A 25072-nucleotide genomic window follows, 5' to 3' on the forward strand; every position below is an offset into this window, starting at 1 on the left:
TCTCCTTGTTTAGCCTGGTGAGTGGGACAGCAGTGTGCCTGACTATAGAGCCACCTATGACTATTGTGTTGGGTACGTTGTTTTGCCTTAGGGGCTGAGGTCGATTGGCACACTGGTTCTGTGAGCTATGGGTCATTTGGGTTGTATGGGGGTGGTGATTCTTTGCGTTTCAGCTTCGGAGGTCTCTGTTGCTTGGCAGATTTTTATGTAAAGTCATGATGTACCTGGATGAAAGTGCTTAATCTGTTGACCTGTTTTTATTTTAGTTCATTAAATCGAGCTATTAAAGTCACTGACCAGTGGCATTAGTTTTTTTTATTTTAACTATTGCTTCAACGCTGGTTATATTTTGTTTTTTTTTTTACTTCAGTAATATGTCCATAATCTCAACCTGCTTAACTTTTATTTTCTCTTCTTTATTTCTTAATTCCCTCATTGATGACATTTCTTTTTGCTGACTTTTCCAAAAAAATGGTAGCACTTCTTTCTTTCTTTTAGCATAAACTACTAATATTATATTTATTCTGCTCCAGTATCTTCTTTTTTGTCTTGTCAAACCTTACAACACCAGATTTCAAATATGGTGACATATTTCTGTGTAAATTCGCATACTTTTTTTCTCAGTTTCTATTTCATTTGTCTGTTTTCCAGTACATTTCCTGTACATCTCCTTAAAGCCAATCCACTAAACAGTCCAAGACTCATAAAAAAGGTCTCATTAATTTATGGTCCACTCAAAGCCATCTCATTTCTTCATTTAACACCTGTTCATTCACTCCTTTGCCCACACAGCTTTTAATTCCTTGACCCTCTTTAATACACTGTTCTCCTTCCCCATTTTCTACCTATATGCCTCTGTGATCTGTAGGGACAGTAGACATACAACCTACACATATTTCTTTTGTATCCTTAGATAAAGTCAACTATATCTCCATTCTAAATGCTTCTCTTTTATATGTCCATTGCTCCAAGTTCTTAAATGTCACAGTTTTTGAACATCAGTTCTTCTAACATCATTCCCTTTTTCTTTCTTTTACCTTGAACATTACAATTAAAATCAACCACTCCAATGATAGTCATATTTACTGATGTGTATGTATGTATATATATATATATATATATATATATATATATATATATATATATATATATATATATGTGTGTGTGTGTGTGTGTGTGTGTGTGTGTGTATATATATATATATATATATATATATATATATATATATATATATATATATATGGGATCCCTATTTAATTTTGAAGTACTGAAATCCCAAATTTCAGTATTTCAAAATGAAAATACCGAAGTCTTGAAATACCAGTAAACCAGAAGCGCGAAATTCAAAATCCCGAAGTACGGAGATTTTGAATTAGTGCTTCTGGTGTTGTGGTGTGTGAATGGTATGATGTGAGTTTGGGTATGTATGTATGTATGTGTATGCCTGTTGGTTATGGGCTTTAGTGTCTGTCAGTGTGTGTTTTGACTGTGATGTGTGTGTGTGAGGGTGTGTACAATGTGTGGGAGTGAGTTGCGTGTGTGTGTCTGACTGTGCGATCTCGGAGTTGGTATATATAATTAAGGGATGTGGGGGTGCAGGGGGGGCTTATCTGTAGTGTAGGATGTTATATTTGAGTTGGGGGTGAAGTTGTGTGTATGTGTTTGTGTGTGCTGTATCTGTAGTGAAATTTGGGATTTCAGTATTTCGAAATTACATAGTGAATCCATATATGTATATATATATATATATATATATATATATATATATATATATATATATACACACACACACACACACACACACACATACAGTGCAATTTGCAAATATAAACCTTCTCTATGTTTTATTTGTGTATTAATAAATCCCTTAAATACTAATTTACCAGAAAATAAAATTTGAGACTTCAAAACTTTTATATAGTTTCTAAATAAAAAAGTATTCCTGAATACTTCTCCGCACCACCTGATGCTCCCTTATCTTTTCTTACTGCTTTCTATCTGCCTCTGAAACAAAAATAACATCTTGTAAGCAAAATGACCCCTTCACTTTTTTACACCATTCAGTCATCCCAATTCTTCTAATCCTATCAATTAAACTGTCTTTTGGCTTTTCCCAGTTAGGGGTCACCATAGCGGAACTCCGGTTCGCTAATGACTGGCAGTGAATTTTTACAGTGTCGAGTTGCCAGCCCGGTGCCCAACCTTCAAAGAAGGCACACCCACACATGCTTGCACCTACCTGCATGTCTTTAAATTCACACAACTGTGGGGAGGACATGCAGACTACATACAGAAGGTACACCAGCCAAGAATCGAAATGGAGCGCCTCTTGCTGTGAGGTATCAACACTAACCGCTGCACCTAGCCTCAATACAAAAGCATTACGTTTAAATGAATACCTAGCCAAATTACCCCCTCCCCATTTTTGTGAAGTATAATAAGTTCAAAATATACCCAGTCAGGTTGCATACAGCATTTATGAGTATCAGGCAGTGTGAGATTTCTGAAAAAGCCCAAAGCATACCATTCTACCTTTCAGCTTTCAAACTCACAGCATGCAGCCAATAAAAATCATATCAGAAGGTACAAAATAATTTCACACAACTTTGGGTATGTGTAAATTTGTCCCTCAGGCACTTGTATTACTGTGTACATGGTATACCAGCTAAGGGGAAAAAATCATAAACAATAACTTAGAAATGTGTGTATACATATATATATATATATATATATATATATATATATATTTGTGGCTCAGTGGCATAGAAACAGCGTTTTCACCTCATAGCAAGAAGTTCTGTTTGATTCTCAGCTGGGGCGTCTTCCGTGAAGAGTATGCATGCCCCTCCCTCTGTTCATATGTGTTTTCTCCTAGTGCTCAGGTTACCTCCCACATTCCAAAGACATGCAGTAGATGGACCAGACACTCTAAATTGGGCATAAGTATGAATGCATGCTCATGAGTGTGTGGTATGGAAGAACAACCATGGCTGGGCTAGCCACTTGGCAGTGTAAACATTGGCTCTAGATGATGGTCACTGTTGGCTGTGACACCCCGATCCCATGTGCATAATGGGAAAAATGGGGCCATGGATGGTTGTACCTAAAATTGTATTAAAGCTCATTGTTATGAGAGCCATTCACTGCAACCCATTGTAACACCCGTCCTCTCACCTTCTTATCTCAAAAATGTTAAAGTCCTAAAATCATTAACAGATCGTAATTATAGGTCTTACATAGTTAGAATAACAAGTTTCATATTAGCAGTAATTTTCTAAAGGCTTTGCAGTCTGAATGCTCACATATCAAAGACTGCAATACACACCTATTTGAGAATATCTCAAATTTTACAAGGAACCGACCCATATACATTACAACTTCTTTGCTCAAATCTGGACAAAACCAAAATTAATAAGGAACAAAGACTACAAAAAGGGAATATTTATAACTAATAATAATTTATTTGTTAAGTAGATATTTCGACTGGACATAGTGTCCCATTTTATGAGTCACCTGAGAACTTTGTCTGCTTAAGTGACTTACTCATAGTCGCACAGTAGGCAAATAGATATGGAAGAAGTCAAACCTTGTACGGCTGACTACATGAAGTATTAACAGATCAGAGGTTTAGTCATCTGCACTGATTGACAACTATACTTCATATAAAAAGTTAACAGAACAACAGATGTTGCATCCACATGCATGTTTCTGAGAGATAACAATGAAAGTCTAATGACTGGTATTACTGACTAACTATAATCCTTAGTGATTTACGTGAAAATCAATGTAATGCTGGACAAGGCAAAAAATATGAGTTAAAATCAGGGACATTCTGCAAAATTGAGGTCATTTTAGAGATAGAGCTATGTGAGTACACACACACACACACACACACCACACACCACACACCGCACACACACACACACACACACACACACACCCACACACCCACACACCCACACACCCACACACACACACACACACACACACACACACACACACACACACACACACACACCACACACCACACACACACACACCACACACCACACACCACACACCACACACACACACACACACACACACACACACACACACACACACACACACACACACACACACACACCATTTGTGCTCATGAATTTTAGCCAAAGCCAAAATAATGGACTATGGACAAAAATCAGGGAGGCAGGAACATTTTTTAAATATTACTCTAATTCAGCAGGCTTTACACGTCTTTTTAGAACAATAAGAAGTACAAAACTCTAATGTTTAGCATTAACAGCCAACCATTACTCTCACTGATTTATAATACAAATCAGATATATTTCAAGGGACAGGGCAAAACAGGATTTTATATGTAGTGCTGTATTTATTTTACTGTTTTGTAAACCACTTTCCTCCCTGGCCATGCATAAATTTTAGTATAAACAGATTGTCTCTCCCTGCATTAATAATAAGAATTAAGGCATGCTTAAGAAAATATTTTAAATTGCATTGTAAGAATATTATACCAGTCACAAGCCAACACTGAAAGGATGTTTCATATTAATTAGAATTTAGTTGCCACACTGCTGTCTTGGCTGTGATTACATAGCAATAAAGCTGATTTTACATTTTCTTGAGAAAATTAAAAATGTTTGTCAGATTTTTTTGGATATTTCATCGAGGTCTTTTGGGAGAATTAAAAAAATATGGTCTTGAATATCTATAAAAATAAAGTCCCTGTCGGTCTGGATCTCTGGCAGGAGTTTTGCTATATACTGTATAATTTTTCCTTTAATTAACTGTATTCTGCTAGACTATATGCTGTTTATTGTACTGTGAGGTTCCTGTTTTATTTTTTTCCATAGAGATTTTATTATGTGAACACATTGCTACATTGCTTGCAGATGTAAGATTAGTTTGAGATTTCCTAATTTCAAATGCTTTCCTAAATGTGCAGTTTCAAAATGCTTTTTATATTCTTCACATATGGTATTCTGAAGTCCAGCATTATTTAAGCAATGTACAGTGTGTACTGTCTTGTAATAGACTTAGTACTATTCCTTCCAGAAAACGCTACTGTAGTATTCACAGTATGAAACGTGTCTTTACATTCGTGTTTTCATAAAAACTACTGTAGTATTCATAGTATGAAGCATGACTTTACATATGTGTTTTCATAAACACTACTGTAGTTTTCATAGTATGAAGCATGACTTTACAAACATTTTCATAAACACTGCTGTAGTATTCGCAGTATGAAGCATGACTTTAAACGCGTGTTTTCATAAACACTACGGTAGTATTCACAGTATGAGGCATGACTTTACATATGTGTTTTCATAAACACTACTGTAGTATTCACAGTATGAAACATGACTTTACATACATGTTTTCATAAACACTATTGTAGTGTTCATATTATGAAGCATGACTTTACATATGTGTTTTCATATATTTAAACCTTTAATTGTAATAGTTCTTTTCGTTGTCAGGATCATTTAAATTTTTACTGTACTGGCAGCAGTCTGGGAAATTTGATTCTTTCTGTCAAGTGTGAAGAAGCAGAAGGCCAGGAATACCTACGGATAATACTAAGGTGAGGAAACAGAGCTCGTGAATAACATTACTGGGTTTATTCAGCACCCAAACAATCTGCATGTCCCTGTGTGAGTTAAATATGTCTACTGAATATTTCTCTAAATCCTTTAACCTCACTACTATAGCCACATTCAGCTTATTTTCTGTCTGGGATGGTATCTCTTGGCAGTCGTCTAATTTGACTGGGGCTGTGCATTCACTGGGAAAAGTAGTGATTTCTTCCTGCAGCTGTTACATTGCCATTTGTGCCAGTGCATGTGCAATACACACAGCTCTGACCTAATTCTACTGCAGTCCAGTGGTGTAGCACCAGCTCTGATCTAGCCACATTGCCAGTCCATGGGCAGGACACCCAGCTCTGAATATGATCCTGCACTGCTAGAGCATGAGGTGTTTCTGCTGTAACAAGCAGCAAACTGCTTCTGATGCCTGCTTAAAAACAAACTTTCACTACAGACATACTAAAAGCACTGATGTTGTGAAATACGTATTTATTTTAAAATATGGTTGCAATCGTTGGGACTAGATGGTCAAAATCCTCTTTAATGCATTGACTTGGTATAGCCTGACTCCAGCAAAATCACCCATTGCTGTTTAATGTTACAGTGTGCTGTCCTGTAGCCAGAAGCACTGGATACAATAACAGGAGCTCAGACTATGGTACCAAGGACTGCACTTATTTATGGGAGGGGTCATTAACAGCTAGGACTAACGTTATGGTTATCTATCATATCTGCAAGCAAGGGGTTCCTAAATCATTACTAGTGCATCATCGTGGGGTATGGAGTTAAACATGTTTGCTGTTGTATTACATTACAGACCACCCTTAGATACCATTTTATTTCCCTTAATAAAGATAACAGGTTCTAAAGAGTTTAACCATCACTACCCTCTCAGGGTAACTGATTATTTGTTAAAAAACATTTATTCAAGAGATGCTTATCATCTTATGTCTATGAAAGTTCTCAAATGCTATTTTATATTATTAGGTTATTAAATGTGCATGTAACCAAAAAAAATACTATGTTTTTAATTTAGATGTATTTGTTTTTCCTATAATTTTTAGGTCCAAATCAAAAATGGTACACGAAAGAATACCTCTGGCTGGGCTTAGTAAACTTCCTAGTATTCCACAGATAGCAAAGGTATATGTTTTTCTTTGCAAAAATAAATTTATTATATTATTATGGTGTTTGATTAATAAAGAAAGGTTAGCACTCACTCAGTAGAAAGTAGTCACAGGAATTGGCCTTATGCACAGCTGCTGCATGTCTGGAAAAGACAGAGCTCGGTTATAATACAAAGCATTTCCTTCATGCACTAAAAATGAATATAAGGAACAGGAACCACCTTCAGGAACTGCTCGTACACGAGAGAATGAATAAAAATCCTTTATTCCACAAAAGTGCAGTTAAGCGCTTTCAACTGGAAAACCAGTCTTCTTCAGAACCTTCTTCTTCTTCAGAAGGTTCTGAAGAAGATTGGTTTTCCAGTTGAAAGCGCTTAACTGCACTTTTGTGGAATAAAGGATTTTTATTCATTCTCTCGTGTACGAGCAGTTCCTGAAGGTGGTTCCTGTTCCTTATATTCATTTTTAGTTGGTGGTTCACCTTGATGATTACCGGTTGTATTTCCTTCATGCAAGCATGTTCAGTCACAATGTCACACAGTACACTGTCATGAAACACACAAAGCTTTTGTATCACTTTGTACTGTGATGCACATTTTGGGCAGTTCAGCAGTATGTGAGTTATGTAGTTTCTCTTTATGGAACATTTTGTAAGTCGAATAAAAAGGTGAAAAAAATAGTTTCTCTTTTAGGAACATTTTGTAAGTCGAATAAAAAGGTGAAAAAAATTATCAAACTGCAGTCACACAGTAATAAAATCTATGGAAGAAGACATGAGAAAAGTAATAATTCAGACGTAATGAACATGGTGCAAAGAACAGATACTTGCTAGAAATCTTAGGAGGCCAAACATGTACAGAACATTTATAAAGCTTGTAGAATAGTTCACTAGTGCCATGAAATCAAAAATGAAGAAGTGAGGTATGTTTATTTGACTCTGTAGAAAGGGATGTTTTGCTAAAAACTAAGACAAAACATATTTTTTCATTGTCAACCATTTTCTTTTTCTTCTGAGATGTGGTAATTTCAGGTAGTGTAGCTGATCTAGACCCTAAATGAGGGATGTCTGTATAGGGGATGGAGGACGGACTTTGCTGCCTTTCATACAAGCCCGTTTTCATTCACAGAATAACAGTGATTTCTTGCAGTGCAAGAGTCAGCACAGTAAATGTGTTCACTGAGTTGTCCTATAAAAAGTTATGTGTTGGAAATAAAGAAACTGTACAGGCCAGAAATAGAAAGTATAATCAGAAATTATGGAATGCTGTATCTGTAGAATTAACTTTTATTTTTTAATGAGATGTGTCAGTCATATGTTGCAAGTATGAATGTTATGTTCTTGCAGTATATGATAGGTTAGCAACTTAGAAGGTCAGCAAACTGAACTACAGATACTTAGAAATTAATAGGGAAGACTATGGCTGGAACTGAGGTCATGGGTTGTGGAAAGCTGCAGTTGGCTTATAGGTTCATAGAATCATGGGTAAATATTAGGACAATTTCCTTGAAGGGTAATTTTAAGCCTAACCAGTAACCCGAGATCAGAATCAAGCCCTGTACTTTGTGTCTATGAGATTAAGACCTTAACTATTATGCTAAACCCACCTTCACCATTTATGCTAATTGACAGTTTCTGTTTCAGATACTGCAAATAAGCCCCCATCAGTAATTAATAAGATAAGTCTGCACACAAATACCATTTGCTTAACAAGCCTGAAGTTATAGTGATATCAGGAGTGGAAGGGGACAGTTCTCCTTCAGTATCTCAGTGAATGTTTGCCTGAACTATTAAAATGAGTTTAACATAAAAATCTAAAAAAAGCCAAGATTTGTTTTAGCTATACAAGTCAGATAGTAAAACAAAAGAGTGGTTTCTTTTAGAGCACTGTGCACAATATATACATATATATATATATGTGTGTGTGTGTGTGTGTGTGTGTTTGGTTTTATATATCTATTTATATATATTATATATAAAAATATATATATATGTGTGTGTGTGTGTGCATGTATACATTTATATGGATGTAATTAGAAATGTCTAAAGAACTGAATGTCGATATCATTAACATTGATACAAAACTGTAAAAAAAAACATGGTCATTCAAATGAGAATCATGCAAGAAATGACCTCCAGGTATGCAACTACAAAACAATGCATTTGGAGGGGCAGGCTCTCTGCAACCCCAGTTAATGAAATATTCCATTTCTGAGATTCAACTATACTGGGAAAAGGGTATATTCCTCAACCCTGTTATTATAACAGTCTTGAACAACTGTCGATCAGCTGTATTGCGTACTGTACCAACAGTCAGTGTAAGCATGTCTCCCATATATATATATATATATATATATATATTTGCATACACACACATATGTATATATATATATATATATATATATATATATATATATATATATATGCACATATACACACACGTGTGTATGTATACATATATGTGTAATCTGTCTAAATAAATATTTACACACACACACAAGCACACGTGTGGTGGGGGCAAGTATACTCATAAACTTGTAAGCTTTCCACCTGGATGTTAATTCTGGGACAATGAATAATTTCATTTTTCTGTTACAAGGGTCAGTTTTACAGTTTACAAAACAAAGCAGCCTTCCATATTTTGAATATTTCTCTTAGTTGTAAAGTCAAAAGTCAAAGTAAACTTCTTTGTCATTTAGGACTACACAAGTGCAGCCTAAATGAAATTCCGAACATCAACTCAACAGAAAGTACATAAGAAGCATGGATAAGAAGAACAACAGTATAACATTTCAATTTAAAAAAGATATTCATTACAAGACCCACAGAAGGATAAATAAATCAATAATAGCAGCAAAAACACACAAGCCCCCCTCCCCAGACAGTCATAAGAAGAATACTGTACATAGCAGCATGACAGTATAGGACTGCACATGTTAAGACTGCCCTCCTTTGTTCATCTGCATCAAAGAAACTGCAGGCAATTGCACATGAATAAGAAAATATATTGCTACATCAAAGAATGAAAAAAAGGATATTGCACACTTTTCATCTGAGCAATGTATTGTGAATGATTACTGACTAAATAATTGGTGGCTGGTATCAGTTTATAAGTCTCAACCCTGTTGGGTAGAAGCTGTTAAAGTATCTGGTGGTCCTGCAACAGATACTCCTATATCTCTTGCCCGAAGACAGTTGTGTAAACAAGCCGTGTGCTGGGAGAGAGGGGTCATGCATTATTTTAGATGCACATTTAATGCTTCTTGCTGTGAAGAGATCCTGGATTAATGGTAAGTTGGTGCCCATGATATTTTTTGGCAGCTCGCACCACTGTCTGTAACTTCTTTCTTTCTGCTGTTGTACTATTCCCAAACCAAACTGTGAAGCTGCTAGTGAGAATGCTCTCAACTGCTCCTCTGTAGAATGTGGTTAGAACAGTATGTGCAAGCTTTGCTTTTTTGAGCCTTCTGAGAAAGTGGAGAAGTTGGTGTGTTTTTTTGACTAACTGTTCAGGGTTCACAGTCCAAGAGAGAGATCTTCTGAAATGTGCACCACCAAAAACTTTGTAGATTTGACCCTTTCTACCTCTTCACCATTTATCATGAGCTGGGAGTGTGTTGTTGACATTTTCCTGAGGTCAGTGATGATTTTTTTTGTTGTATTGACATTCAGGTCAAGGTTGTTCTTTGCAAACCAGCCAATCAATGAGTAGACCTCGTCTCTGTAAGCTCTTTCATCCTCCCCTTTGATGAGCTGCGCAACCATGGTATCATCTGCAATCTTAATGATGTGCTTGGTGTCGTGTTTTGTAGAACAGTCATGGGTGAGGATGGTGAACAACAGAGGTTGGGTCTATATTAGAGCCGCGAAAGACCTATTCAGTGAATACGTAATGATCAACACATATTACGTGAACCGCAAATACACCGAATGCCCTAAACCGCGAAATTCAAATTCTCAAACCATCATAGTTGTCCAACCCCACCTCACGCTACATACTACCTACCCAAACAAAATAAATAAACCACATACATACACTAACCAAAACCCTACTTGTAACCCTACACTAAACCTTAGATACATTACTATCTCTGCACTTACCTTAACCCACACCCTAACCCTAAGGTCCGTAACTATCGGACACTTACCTTACGGAGCTATACCCAAACAAAATAAATAACCCACACACATTCACTTAACAAAACCCTACTTCTAACCCTACACTAAATCTTACATACATTACTATCTATGCACTTACCTTAACCCGCACCCTAACCCTAAGGTCCGTAACTGTCGCACACTTACCTTACAGAGCTATACCGCAGAAGGGCCAACCATTATGATTCAACATTTTGGATTTTGCACTTCAGGACAATCGGTGTTTTTGCAGTTCGACGTATACGTGTCAACATTTCCATATTCGAGTAAGTAGACCTTCGCGATTTTAATAGGGAACCCAGAGGTCTTAGCATACAACCCTGAAGAACACCACTGCTGAGTATTATGCATCCTGAGATGTTGTTGCCCGCACATGATTTCTGCAGTCTGTTCTTCAAGAAGTCGAGGATATATTTGCACATGATCTTGCTAACTCCAATATGTAGAAGCTTGTCAATAAGTTGCATTGAAACTACTGTAGTGAATGCCAAGCTGAAGTCAATAAACAACATCCTCCAGAGGATCAAGTGAGAGGTGGAGGGCCATTGAAAATCCCCAGTGGATCTGTTAACCCGATAAGCAAACTGTTGAAGGTTGATTATGGATGGAAGGTTTGCCAATAGATGCCTTTTAGCTAGCTTCTCAAAGCATTTCCTGAGATTTGAAGTTAGTGCAACTGGTCTGTAGTCATTCAAGCTGGCTGGATTAGCTGTTTTGGGGAGAGGGACAGTATTCATCACCTTGAAGCAAGATGAAACTTTACCAACACTAAGGGAGGTGTTGAAAACATCAGTTAGAACTGACCATAGTTGGTCTGCACAGCCTTTAAGTACTTTGCCCAGTATTTTATCAGGACCAGCAGCCTTCCTGGGGTTCACCTTTTTAAGTTGAGATCTAACTTTATTGGAGTTAAGGCTAAGCACCCCTCCGGTCAATAGGATTGTATTTTTATTTATTTATTTTATTATTTATTTTTCTGCATTGTGATTGCAAAACACATTAATTATTTTATGCAAAGAATTTAGGATAGCCAAGAAATGTATGGATCACATCTTCATTGCTTTTATCACTTATTTCTACCAAAAAAGATGTTTATTTACTTTTTTTTTGCTGCATGACATCAGGCTTGTGAACTGCAGGAACACTGAAACAAATCCAATCCTGTTCAGAATAACAGTCAGAATCCCTGGTTTTAATTTCTTCCTCCTGGCATCCTCCGTTGCCCAGAGATGATGCAAAAGAAATGGGTCTTTTGATGACTGTGGTTCTGTGCTATTGGGAAATGGTTCCAAAACTGAGGGAAACAAGGCAGGAGATTGGAGAGTTAATTATTTTTTCTCCCCACAGCTGATTATCAGCTGTAACCCACTCCATGCTTTGTTCACTGTGATTTCTGATCCCAACTTAGCCTCTCTCAAGTTCAGCTTGACCTCCAGCTGGGGTTGGCGAGGAGATCAAGATGCTGGAGCAGCATCGTATGTTGCCCAGGGAATGTGCACTGACTTCCGCCTCCTCAGGCTAGCCTTGCCAGTTCCAAAATTACTGCCCTTGGGAGATGCATGCATGCTTTCCATTATGTGCAACCTCCCAACTTACTAGCTCACAGCTTATGGAGCTTGAAGCTGACCAGGCTCATACGATTCATATTGCATCATGCCTTGAATGGTTCCTCCCAGCATGGGTGAGCCTACATTGCCAGCTCATTTCTGTTTTACTGCTGTGGTCTCTCCAGCAGTAGTGCCTCTACCTGAGCATTGGTCATCTAGGGAGCAGTAAGGGCTTTTTATGCCTCTGTATCACTGAGTTGCTCACGAAATTTACCATTGTTACTGTGATGGAGAATTATTACTCTTCCCATTTCTTTTGGGGGGTTTATTGGGTCATAAAACAAAAACCTTTATATCTGAACTGCAAGACAAATGTGAGACAGAGGAGAATGGGTAATAGGTTATTTGCACATTTCCTCAAGATCTTATTCTATTGCATGGAAAGAAACTGTGTTTCCTCTTTATGTAATGATAGGTACATGTCAGATATTTTTCTGCAGGGCTAATCTTGGAGGGCTAGGTGATATGGAAAGAGCTCAGGATTCTCAGAAAGAAATAAACTGGTCAGAAGAACTTTCAAGTGATTGTTTTATTTTCTCAACCAATAAGAAGGGTAGCACTTCAAGATGATTCTTGAAGTACCCCACTGAATCTCTTCCTGATGTTTGCATCCACTCCACTACATCAGACTGGTATATTTAGTTTGTTATTTTGGTATATGTCCTGCCATTTACAGTATGCCATGTCCTGGAATCCATTCCTTATTCCCTAGCCATGACTAAAATTAGCTCAGAGCATGCTGGTGCAACATGTTCCTGATGACTGGTAGATTTTTTCCATAACTTACTTTTCCTAGTTCCTCACTTGTGAAATGCAAATATATCTGCGCAATTTTGTTGTTTTGTACTTCTATTCCACACTCTCCACACTCTCCACTACAGACATCTTCCTGGACTCCACCCTACTGCCGCTTTACGTGGGGCAGTCTCTTCCAGACTCACACACACACAGACACACACACATGCACACACACACACACACACACACACACACACACACACACACACACACACACACACACACACACACACACACACACACAGATATACACATGCACGCATGCACACACATACACACACACACACTTACTCCAAAGAGAGGAGATGGTGAAATGTTGTTCATAGGTTGGTTCTAGGCTATCAGCCCTAGGGCCTATACAAGCCTAGCCATAACATTTCCCTGGATATTTCTTCCCACAATATTTACTTCCCTGGACCCCTGTCTAGCAGGGCGAATGATGTGATCCCCGGGGTGAATTTCCTATCTCCCATCCAATCGTCAATGTTCCTTTTGAAGAGGGCCAAGGTGACACTCTACTTGACATGTATGGGCAGTCTATTCCAGAGTATGGGGAGTCTCTGGGTCAGGAACCTATCTCTCCAGCATGTTTTGTTCATTGTGATGACAAGGTTTAGATCTCTGGAGTGTGTGGCTCTGAGGGATTGGGATTTCTTTAAGTGGAGCATGTCCAACAGGTCAGGGTTTGACATGGCCTTGTATGTTAAGCAGAGATCACCTCTGAGTAGACGATATGCCACAGAGTATAGTTGGAGGTTTTTTTAGATGGTCAGCATAGGGCACCTGCTTTAGGCCTGTGATTCTTTTAGTGAGGTATTTTTGCGGCCTTTCCAGCTGTTGCAGATGTCTTGTGAGGTACATACTAAACAGAACATTGTACTCTATAATGGGTTTAATGAGGGATGAGTGCAGTCGGACAATGACCTCCTTTTTACTGGATGAAAAGCCCTTAGTGATGAGGTGTGCCACATAGAAGGATTTTCTGACTGTTGTGGCGATGTGGTTATCGAAGGTGAGACCACTGACCACCTGGGTCCCTAAGTCTCTCATCACGCTTTCGGTGTTTAGTGTACTGCCACCTATGTGGTAATTCATGGGTACATGGTTTTTCCCCAAACAGGATAACTATACATTTCTTGACATTAAACCTGAGCCCATGGCTCTGGCACCAAGCATCTGTTTCTGTAAGGCCTTTTTGTAGAATATCCACATAATTTTGGGATTCAATAATGGCTCCCAGTTTGCAGTTATGTGCAACCTTTGTTAGCCAGAGTCCCTTAGTGTTGGCCTGTACTTCAAAGAAGTAGATGCCAAACAAGAGCGGTCCCTTGAACGCTGAGGTACTCCACTTGTCACTTGTCCAGAGCTGGATTTGGAGTCAGCTACTTTTACAGTCTGGGTTCTGTCAGTAAGCCAGTTGGCAACCTGAGTGACATAGGGATTTATGCCCAGCTTAGTAAGTTTATCTATGATTCCAGAGTGGGGGATGGTGTCAAAGGCCTTGGCGAGGTCCAGATAGGCTGTGTGGACCACCTTACCCTTGTCTACATCTCTGGAGACTGATTTGAAGAAGTCAATCAGGTTCAGGAGACAAGATCGGCAATTCACAAACCTAAACTGGGTGGGGTCTAGTGTTTGAAGGTTGCCAATGTCTTTGTTTATAAGTTCCATGTTAATGCATTCCATGCCCTTGCAGATCAGGCTCGTCAGACTAATGGGACGGTAGTTCTCGGGATCCAAGGTGGATCCCCCCTTGTGGAGTGGGATAACTGTAGCTGTACACCACTCAGTGGGCACAAAGCCTTAGGTGAGGCTATGATTAAACATGACACTTAGGTGAGGTACCAGTTCATTTTGTAGTTCATGTAGTACACAGCTCGAGATGTCATCTGGTCCCATGGATGCTGTATTCTTAGCTTTAGAGAGTGCGGTTTCTACCTGTGTGGCCGTGATTACCGGAATTTGGCAATCTTTTGTTATTGAGATGGGCCCTTTAGGGGGTGAAGTTGGCACTACATCGATCTGCCAGGATGTTGGCAATATCCTTGGGATCAGTATATTTAATGTCATTCTGTTGTAGCTCAGAGCAGATCTGGGCATTGCCATTTAGATTCTTGACATAACTATAGAATGCCTTTTGGTTGTCTTTGAAATCTTTGGCAATTTTATTTTCATAACTAGCTTTGCAGGATTTTATGAGGGATCTCAGCTTCTTACTGAGTCTGGTAAGGGAGTTTTTTGCATCCTGGGATTTTCCTCTTTTCTGCAACAGTTTCTTCCTTCTGTTGTATAATTTGTTTATGGCAGGGGACCACCAGATTGGCTTCCTTTTTTTGGAGGAGAGCATTTTGGTTCTATTTGGGATGGCACAATTCATTCACGCGTGGATGTGCTCGTATAGTGCATCCAGCAGTCGAACTTTCAGCTCCTGTCTACATGGGTGTCATGAAGTTTGTCATTTCTGACTTGAGTAGCATGAAGTTGGCAATGAAGAAGTTTTTTATGGAGGTTTCCTTACTGGGGGGGGGGGGGTGGATGTCAAGGGTGATTTGCTTATAGTCAGACCTGACCAATGAGGGGGTGATAACTGATGTGGAGCATCTATCTCCCATGTTGGTAATGACTGGGTCTAGGATATTGGAGCCCCTGGTGGGACTATGGATTAGTTGATCTAGGGCTTTGGAATTTATGAATTCCAAGAACCGTTGGGCAAAGGTGTTGGTACCCGAGTATTTCCCAGTTAATGGCAGGGTAGTTGAAATCACCCAGTATTAGGGTGTTTGGTTGTATCTTAATATTTTCCAGTATGTTTAGAAAGGTATAGTGAGAATCTTGGGGCATGGTGGGGGATCTGTGGCAAGCTGCAATTTGGATTGCAGTCTTACCTAGTATTAGTTGCACCTGGAAAATTTCAGATGCATTGTGTTGGGCAACTAGCCTGGAGGTGTGAATATCCTTGGTAAATATGGACACTCCTCCACCTTTAGTGTTTCGGTCTTGGTTTGGTGGCCAAAAAGTGTGGTAAGAGTTGTAGCCTGTTATTGCAGGGATGCTCTCTGTAGCCTTGAACCAGGTTTTAGTTACTGCACAGATATCGTTGTTCTCCGTTTTTAGGAGTGCCTCGAGAGAGTGCATTATGAGGTTTAGACTTCTAGCGTTGAGTAGCATTTCCTTCAGATTTTGCATGCTTATATCTGTTACGATGGTGGTTTTATCCTTTGAACCTTGCCTAAAAAAGGCACTATAGGTGTGGCAAGAGCTTTAGCCAGTAACCTGAATCCCAGAGGTGACAAATGCAGACCATCTCTGGCAAAGAATCATGGTTTGTTGATCATGTCATCCCAGGCAGACAGATACTGGATCCCTTTTGAATGGCACTAGAAGTTTAGCCAATTGTTGAAGTCAATCATTTTGTCCTTATATTATGGTATCATTCTGGGTGAAGACAGGATGCTACTCAGGGGTAGGGTCATACCTGCCTGGGCCACATGATCTAAGAGCTCTTCCATGTCTCTTTTCATGTAGTCCAGGGAGGTACGTCTCAAGTAATTCACGCCAACATGGACAATGACAGAGTCGTATTTGTACTTATTGTGGAGTGACCTGAGTGCATGCTCCTCCTCTATGCTATTTCGTACCCAGTCTACTAATTAAATCCACATTGTTAGCATTTCAGACAGGATCCATTATAACTTTTTTCTAAATTGCAACCATTTCCGTGACTGTCAGGATGTCCCATTCTCATGGTAAGTGGAACAATTTCTTGACTGAAGGCTGTAAAAGGCCTTGCATTCAAGTTGTAACATAGACTTTATTAAAATCCCTTTGTTAGCACATTTTAACAACATCCATGTCCTTGATTACTGGAGCAAAGCCATTTTAAGCAAGGAAGTCATAATAGCAGGGCTTTACACAAGATTCTTCCTTACACCATAGATGGAGAGTTGGATGTGAAAGCCCATTTAAGTTTGTTGTGTCTGAATAAACAAGTTAAAGTTGAGAAGTTAAAAAAATGGTCATACTGTAATATTTTCCTCATTCTGTTTTAGAGAGCATAGGTTCATAGATGTGTACTAGGCTAATGGCCCTGGGCCTTTGCAAGCCTAGCCATAGGATTACCCTGGCATCATGTCACCCGACGTAAGTTCCCATTGCCTGTGTCAAATAGAGCCACTGGAGTTATCCCTGGGGTGAATCTTCTATTTCCCATCCACTCATCAAGATTTCTCTTGAAGAGGGTCAGCTTGGTGCCCTGTTTGACATGTATGGGAAGTCTATTCCATAGCATGGGCAGTCTCTGGGTTATGAACCTGTCCCTCCAGTAAGTTCTGTTGATTGTGGTAATCAGGCTGAGGTCTCTGGAGTGTGTGGTGTGGAGGGATTGAGATTCCTTTAGATGTAGCATTTCTAACAGAGCTGGGTCAGACATGGCTTTGTAAGTCAAGCAGAAATCGCTTCTAAGTAGGTGATATGAGACAGAGAATAGTTGGAGTTTTTTGAGTCTCTCTATATAGTGTTTAAGGCCTAGGATCATCTTTATGAGGTACTTTTGCAGCCTTTCCAGTTGTTGCAGATGTCTAATGAGGTACATGCCAAATGGGGCATTGTACTCAATGATTGGCCTATTGCGGGAAGAGTAGAGGGAGACAATGACCTCTTTCTCCCTGGATGCAAAACCCTTAATAATGAGATGTGCTACATAGAAGGACTTTCTGACCACAGTGGCAGTGTGGTGATCAAAAGAGAGGTTGCTCTCAACCTGTGTTCCTAGATCTCTTATAAAGTCTTCTGTGTTCAGTGGACTACCATCAATGTTGTAATTCATGGGACCGTGTTTTCCCAAAGTGGATGACGACACATTTTTAGGCATTGAGCTTAAGGCCATTGTTCTGACACCAGTTGTTGGTCTCAGTGAGGCCATTCTGTAGGATGTCAACATCACATGGGGAGTTAATAATAGCTCCCAACTTGCAATCGTCTGCAAACGTTGTCAGCCAGAGTCCCTCCATGGTTGGCTTGGACTTCAGAGAAGTAGATACCAAACAGGGGAGGACCCAGGACTGAACCCTATGGGACTCCACTCATGACTGGTCAGCAGTCTGACTTGATGTCAGCTACTTTCACACTGTGGGTTCTATCTGTGTGCCAGTTTGCAACCCACCTAGTGATATAGGGGTTGATGCCTAGCTTAGTGAGTTTTTCTATGATTCCTGATTGGGGAATGGTATCAAAAGCCTTGGCCAGATCAGGGTAGGCTGTATGAACTACCTTGCCTTCATCCACAGCTCTGGTGACTGGCTCAAAGAAGTCGACCAAGTTGAGCAGGCATGATCTTCCCTTCACAAAACCAGACTATGTGGGAGCCAGAGTTTGGAGATTTCCTATATCCTTGTTTATTTAGTTCCATGATGATGCATACCATAGCTTTGCATATCAGACTTGTTAGGCTAATGAGGCAGTAGTTCCCAGAGTCTATAGTTGCTCCTCCTTTGTGGAAAGGGATGACTGTAGCAATGCACCATTAGTAGGGACAAAGCCTGAGGTGAGGCTGTGGTTCAGCAGGGCACACAGGTGAGGTGCCAGTTCACTGTGTAGTTCATGTAGAACACAGCCAGGGATATTATCAGGTCCCATAGAAGCTGTATTCTTGACCTTGGACATTGCTGTTTTAACCTGTGCAGCAGTAATACTGGGTGCCTGGCAATCTACTGGTATTGTGATTGGTCCTTGGGGGGGTAAAGTTGGCACTGAATCTGTCGCCCAGTATATTGGCAATATCTGTTGGCCCATATAGCAGGTACCATTTTGCAGTAGCTCAGAGCAAGTCTGGGTATTGCCATGGAGATTCTTTGCATAATTATAGAAGGCCTTTTGGCTGTCTTTACTAGGTTCATAGGTTCACAGATAAGTACTATGCTAACTGCCCTTTTTGGGCCATTTGAAGCCTAGCCAGTTACCCCATGTGAGAATCAAACCCTGCACCTTGTGTCTTTAAGGTAAACACCTTAACCATTATGTCATCCTCCCACCCCCCTATCTACTGTAATTCTGTTTTCTTAGCTAGCTTTAGAGGATTTGATGAGGGAGCTCAACCTTTTGTTGAGGCTGATAAGGAAGTTTTTCCAGTCTTGGGACTTCACCTTATTCCACATCAGTTTCCTCCTTCTGTTGTAGAGTTTGTTTATGGCAGGGGACCACCAGATTGGCTTCCTTGTTTTTGGAGGAGAGCATCTTGGTTCTATTGGGTATGGCGAGATTCGTGCATTTGTGTATGTGTTTGTACAGTGCAATTGTGTATGATTCAGCAGTCATGCAACTATTCTCCATTTGCATGGGTGCCGTGAAGTTAGCCATCTCTGTTTTTAGGAGTCCAACATTAGCTTTAGAGAAGTTTTTCATGGTGATTACCTTTGTCGGGGGGGGGGGGTGGATTTCCAAGGTGATTAGTTTGTGGTCGGATCTAACCAGGGAGTAGTTGACTATTGGTGTAGTACAATGGTCACCCATGTTGGTAATGACCAAGGGTAGGAATAATCTGGCCCAGGGCACTGGAAGTAATGAATTTCAGGAAACGTTGGGCAAGTGTATTGGTACATGAATAGTTTTCCCAGTTAATGGAGGGGTAGTTGAAGTCACCCAGTATGAGAGTGTTAGGTTGGACCCTAATATTCTCCAGGGTGCTTAAGAACATGGAGTGAGTGTCTTGGGACATGGTTGGGGACCTATAGCAGGCTACGACCTGAATCGCTGTCTTACCCAATGTTAGCTGCACTTGAAGTATCTCTGATGCATTATGTTGGGCTACCAGTCTGGAGGTGTGTGCATCCTTTATGAAAATTTGCTAGAATCTCCTTGTGTTCTGACTGAGTGTGCTTCTCAGCTGATAAGTCTGTTTTTTTGGCAATTTTTAACTGTTCAGAGTTGAATAAAACAATAATTGAATTCAGTTCAGAATGCTGTTTGAATAAATTGCATTTATTTAAACTGTATTTGTTCTAATATTGCTACACACTCAGGTATGCTAGCTTGCACTGCACTTGAATTGTTTTTAGTGCTGTTTTAGCTGCTTTTCTGTAAAAAAAAAATTCTAAGCTTGTTTCCTGCCTTTCCTGCAACTAGTCTAGTCCAGATACAGATTTGCTGTATCCAGGACTGTTTGTAAGCTTCTGAGCCCCCCAAGCCTTTCTGTGTTGGAGGAAGGCTTCTAGCTTATCAGTGGGAGCAGTAAGCACTAGGTAGTCTATCTACCACAAAAAGAGTAGTTTCTGGCCCAGAAATTGTAGTTATTGGCCATTTGGGCAGTTTTTCCATCTTTCTAAATTTTCTGGTTAAAAAGCCCACATTTGAGCTTGTTTCCCTCTTTTCCTGTAACTAGTCTAGTCCAGATACAGGTTTGCTGTATCCAAGACTGTTTGTAAGCTTCTGAGCCCCCCCCAAGCCTTTCTGTGTGGGAAGGAAGCCTTCTAGTTGGTCAGTGGGAGTGGTAAGCACTAGGTAGCCTATCTACCACAAGAGGAGTAGTTTCTAGCCCAGAAATTGTAGTTTATTGGCCGTTTGGGCAGTTTTTCCATATCTGTCAACTTTCTGGTTTAAAAGCCCATGTTTGCACTTGTTTTGCTCCTTTTCTGTAACTAGTCCAGTCCAAATACAGATTTGCTGTATCCGGGACTGTCTGTAAGCTTCTGAGTGGTGCCAAAGTGTACTCTTCAATTTTTCCTTTAGATCTACTAGTTTTCTCCTCTCCTGCACTTTTACTAGCTTATTAGTCTAGCAAGGAAACAGCTGCAGTACTTATTATTAATGCCCACCCCTCCAGGCATGTCTAAAGGTCAGTTCCCTGTGCTTTCTCCTATTAACATGGTGCACTTGAGCATCCTGAGACAATGTAGCAACTGTTTCATGTACACAGACAACCCTCTCTTCTTATCTCCTAACACCCAGACTTGTGAGAGATGCACTTATATATCCAAACTGGAAGCCACGCACTCTCCAGCAAAGACTGGAATAGCTGGTCAAGAGGAAAAGGTCAACACTTGCACCACGCCACATGGAAGACATAGCCCTCCAGAACACACACCAGCACTGCCTTCAGATAAAAACACAAACCACACACCCACCTTCACAGAGGCTCTCATTAAAAATCTACACAAACAGCAGAGACCTCCAAGGCAGAAAAGCACTCGATCACCACAACACAACACTAATCACAAGACACATAACTCTCCTAAACAGTGTGCCTCTGGATCTGAAGATCTTTATTGGCATGTTCGTATCTATCAGCTTTGCGGAAGGTTTATCAGGTTCCAAGTGAAGGAAACAGCACGTTTACCTTGTAGTTACACCCTTCAGGATTTATAGAACGCTGCCATACTGATTGCAAAGGCCTGAGTCACTGCCGTAATGGCAATCACTCTCAAGGGTATAGCCATTTACTCATACTGGCTGGGCAGACTGATCCAAACCCAATCCACTCAACAAATTATACAAAGTTTAGTGGTTAGGTTTCCAAACTTATTTGGTGTCATAATCATTTTAAGGAATGACAGTGCTCCTGATTGGTTTATAAGCACGGTCCTTCCTAGCAGTTTTAGAGCCCAAATAAGCCTGTATTATGATGGGACAGCACTCCATCTCTGTATGAGGGAATTTAAACATTACTTACAGAATCTCTAGTATCAAATGGTGGACTCTCTGGACCAGACACCTCAGTGAAATATTTTAAGTTCTGGGTGGATGCATTTCTACTAAATGAAAGAAAATCCATTCCAGCATCAAACTGATCCAGCTCTGGAGGATTATGGAGACCGGTGTAGTAGAACCTTAGTTGGGGTGCATATCTAGTGGCTCTGATTTTCAAGGGAATTTGACCTTCACTGCATATAAGAAGAACATTGACATGAAGGAAATGGTGAAGGTCTAAACAGTGAGTTAATTCAAAAAGTGTCTGCCTCTAGTAGTTATACAAATAACTGCACACTCATTACTAATATCATATATAAGAACACAGCACAAGATCATGTTGCTTGAAAGGCTTTCCAGGCACATGTGGAACACTCTTCTTGTGACTCTCTCAGTCAAAATATTCATTTACATCATGAGTGTCAGCCACATTAGTTCTTTTGAGAACTAACTTCCACTTTAGTCAGTCACTCAAGGGATCTATTTGGCCGAGACATTCCCTTCTACTTCTTCATAGGGCAAACCTGTAATTTTAGCAGCAAGGGCAGAGTGCTACATCACTTTTTCATTTTCACTTTGCCGGATCATATGTATGTTGAATTTTGCTCACTAATAGAAAATTGTTTTCTTCATCAACACTGAAAGTTCCTCATTAACCTAGGAGGCCTTCTACAAGGAAATCCTGATTGTCAGTACGTAAGAGATTTTCTTATTAGTTTGAAGAATGTGACTTATTATCACTTCATTATCAGCTTGATCAGCTCCTGTGTTATTTATCTATTTTGTCATCTAAGTGCTTGGCATTCTCATCCTTTAAGATTCAGTGTTGTCCTTTGTCAGAATGTCTTACTTGGAATCCTGCCATTGCATCTAGGCTCACTGTGAAGAAGTTTTCCAGAGGGGTGCTACCCTTAAACATTCTTTGGAAATCTTTGATTCCTAAACAGGATCTGATAGTTTCCTAAACTTCTTGTTGAATCCATTTTGTAAACCAGTGGATTCATTTCAGTTAAAACAGTATACTGACTTTAATAAAGGACTGTTTGTAAGCTTCTGAGCCCCCCAAGCCTTTTTGTGTTGGAAGGAAGCCTTCTAGCCTATCAGTGGGAGTGGTAAGCACTAGGTAGCCTATCTACCACAACAGGAGTGGTTTCTAGTTTATAGGCCGTTTGGGCAGTTTTTCCATCCCTTTCAACTTTCTGGTTTAAAAGCTCAAATTTGCGCTAGTTTCCCACCTTTTCTGTAACTAGTCTAGTCCAGATACAGATTTGTTGTATCCAGAACTGTTTGTAAGTTTCTAAGCCCCCCCCCCAAGCCTTTCTGTGTTGGATGGAAGCCTTCTACCTTATCAGTGGGAGTGGAAAGCATTGAGTAGCCTTTCTACCACAAGAGGAATGGTTTCTGGCCCTGAAATTGTAATTTATTGGCCGTTTGGGCAGTTTTTCCATCCCTTTCAAAGTTCTGGTTTAAAAGCCCACATTTGCATGGGTTTGCACTTGTTTAAGCTCTGTGCAGTGGCACCGAGCTGAAATAAACTATCATTGATGCCAGAAAGTCTGCTCTTCAGTTTTCCCTTAGATCTTGCTAGTTCTTTCTCTCTTGCACTTCAAATAGCTTAATTGCTTTGAACTTCAACAGGTTTTTCTAGCAATTATTGTAGCACACTTAAGTGCCATCAGCACTAGTTGTTCTTCATGGAAATAGCTCCAGTAATTAGTAGTTATGACCACCCCTCCTGGCATGATTAAAGGGCAGTTCCCTGTGCTTTCTCCTATTAACCTGGTGCACTTGGGCATTCTGAGACAGTGCAGCAACTGCCTCATGTACACAGACAATCCTCTCTTCTTACCTCCCAACACTCAGACTTGTGAGAGATGCACTTGTATCACCAAATTGGAAGCTATGCACTCTCTAGCCAAGACCGGACTAGCTGGTCAAGAGGAGAAGGTCAACACCTGCACCACACCACACAGAACACATAGCCCTTTATTACACCCACTATCACAGCTCTCACATAAAAACACAAACCACACACCCACCTTCGCAGAGGCTGTCAACAGAAATTTACCCAAACAGCAGAGACGTCCAAGACAGAAATGTGCTCGACCACCACAACACAGCACAAACCACAGGACACATAGCTCACCTCCACAGTGTGCCCCTCAACCTAAGCCCCTAAGGCTAAACACCTTGCCCAATACAGTAGTCATAAGTGACTCAATAGTGAGGCACATAGATGTCCCACTCACCAGGTTGAATAAGGAGAAGGTAACAGTCAGCTGTCTATCAGGTGCCTGAATCCAACACATAACACAGGCACTCAGGTCACTCCACAACTAGTACAAGTATGACTCTGTCATTGTCCATGTGGGTGTGAATGACCTGAGACACACCTCCTGGACTACATGAAAAGACACATAGTGGAGCTCTCGGATTATGTGGCCCAGGCAGGTATGACACTAGCCCTCAGCAGTATTCTACCATCACCCAGAATGATACTGCAGTACAAACAAAAAATGATTGACTTCAATAATTGGCTAAGTTTCTGGTGTCATTCTAAGGGGATCCAGTATCTGTCTGGGATAACACGATTGACAGACCTCGATGCTTTGCCAGAGATGGCCTGCATCTGTCACCCCTGGGTTTCTGGGTACTGGCTAAGGTTCTTGCCACCCCATAGTGCCTTTTTTAGGCAGTGTTCCAAAGACCAAATTACCACCATTACAGCTGTAAATAAATGCAATCTGAGGGTCATGCTGTTCAATGCTAGAAGTCTAAATCTCAAGATGCACTCACTTAAAGCACTCTTCAAAATGGAGAACATTGACATTAGTGCTATAATGGAGACCTGGTTTAAAGTGGCAGAAAGCACCCCTGTGCTACCAGGCTATAACTCATTCCACACCTATCAGCCCCAAAGTATGGACCAAAGCTCCAAAGGCGGTGGTGTCTCCATATTCATAAAGGATATGCACACCTCCAGACTAGTAGCCCAGCATAATGCATCTGAGATACTTCAGGTACAACTAACATTGGGTAAGATGGTGATCCAGGTCATAGCCTGCTATAGGTCCTCAACCATGTCCCTTGACTCTCACTCCACTTTCCTAAGCACCC

The 25072-nt window shown here is 40.2% G+C and overlaps 1 protein-coding gene across 8 annotated transcripts in view; it reads left to right on the forward strand.

Annotated features, from left to right (window-relative positions):
* Nucleotides 1-25072, forward strand: part of RAP1GAP2 (RAP1 GTPase activating protein 2) — a 2340619-nt gene that overhangs the window by 1879415 nt on the left and 436132 nt on the right. For all 8 annotated transcript variants that reach the window (XM_044054262.1, XM_044054256.1, XM_044054258.1 and 5 more), the window contains 2 exons: nucleotides 5481-5584; nucleotides 6653-6731. In XM_044054262.1, the coding sequence (XP_043910197.1) occupies nucleotides 5481-5584; nucleotides 6653-6731 (183 nt within the window). The remainder of the gene's footprint in view (nucleotides 1-5480; nucleotides 5585-6652; nucleotides 6732-25072) is intronic.

The sequence above is a fragment of the Protopterus annectens genome, chromosome 13.part0, assembly GCF_019279795.1.
Source record: "Protopterus annectens isolate FY-2018-M chromosome 13.part0, PAN1.0, whole genome shotgun sequence".
Lineage (NCBI taxonomy): Eukaryota > Metazoa > Chordata > Ceratodontiformes > Protopteridae > Protopterus > Protopterus annectens.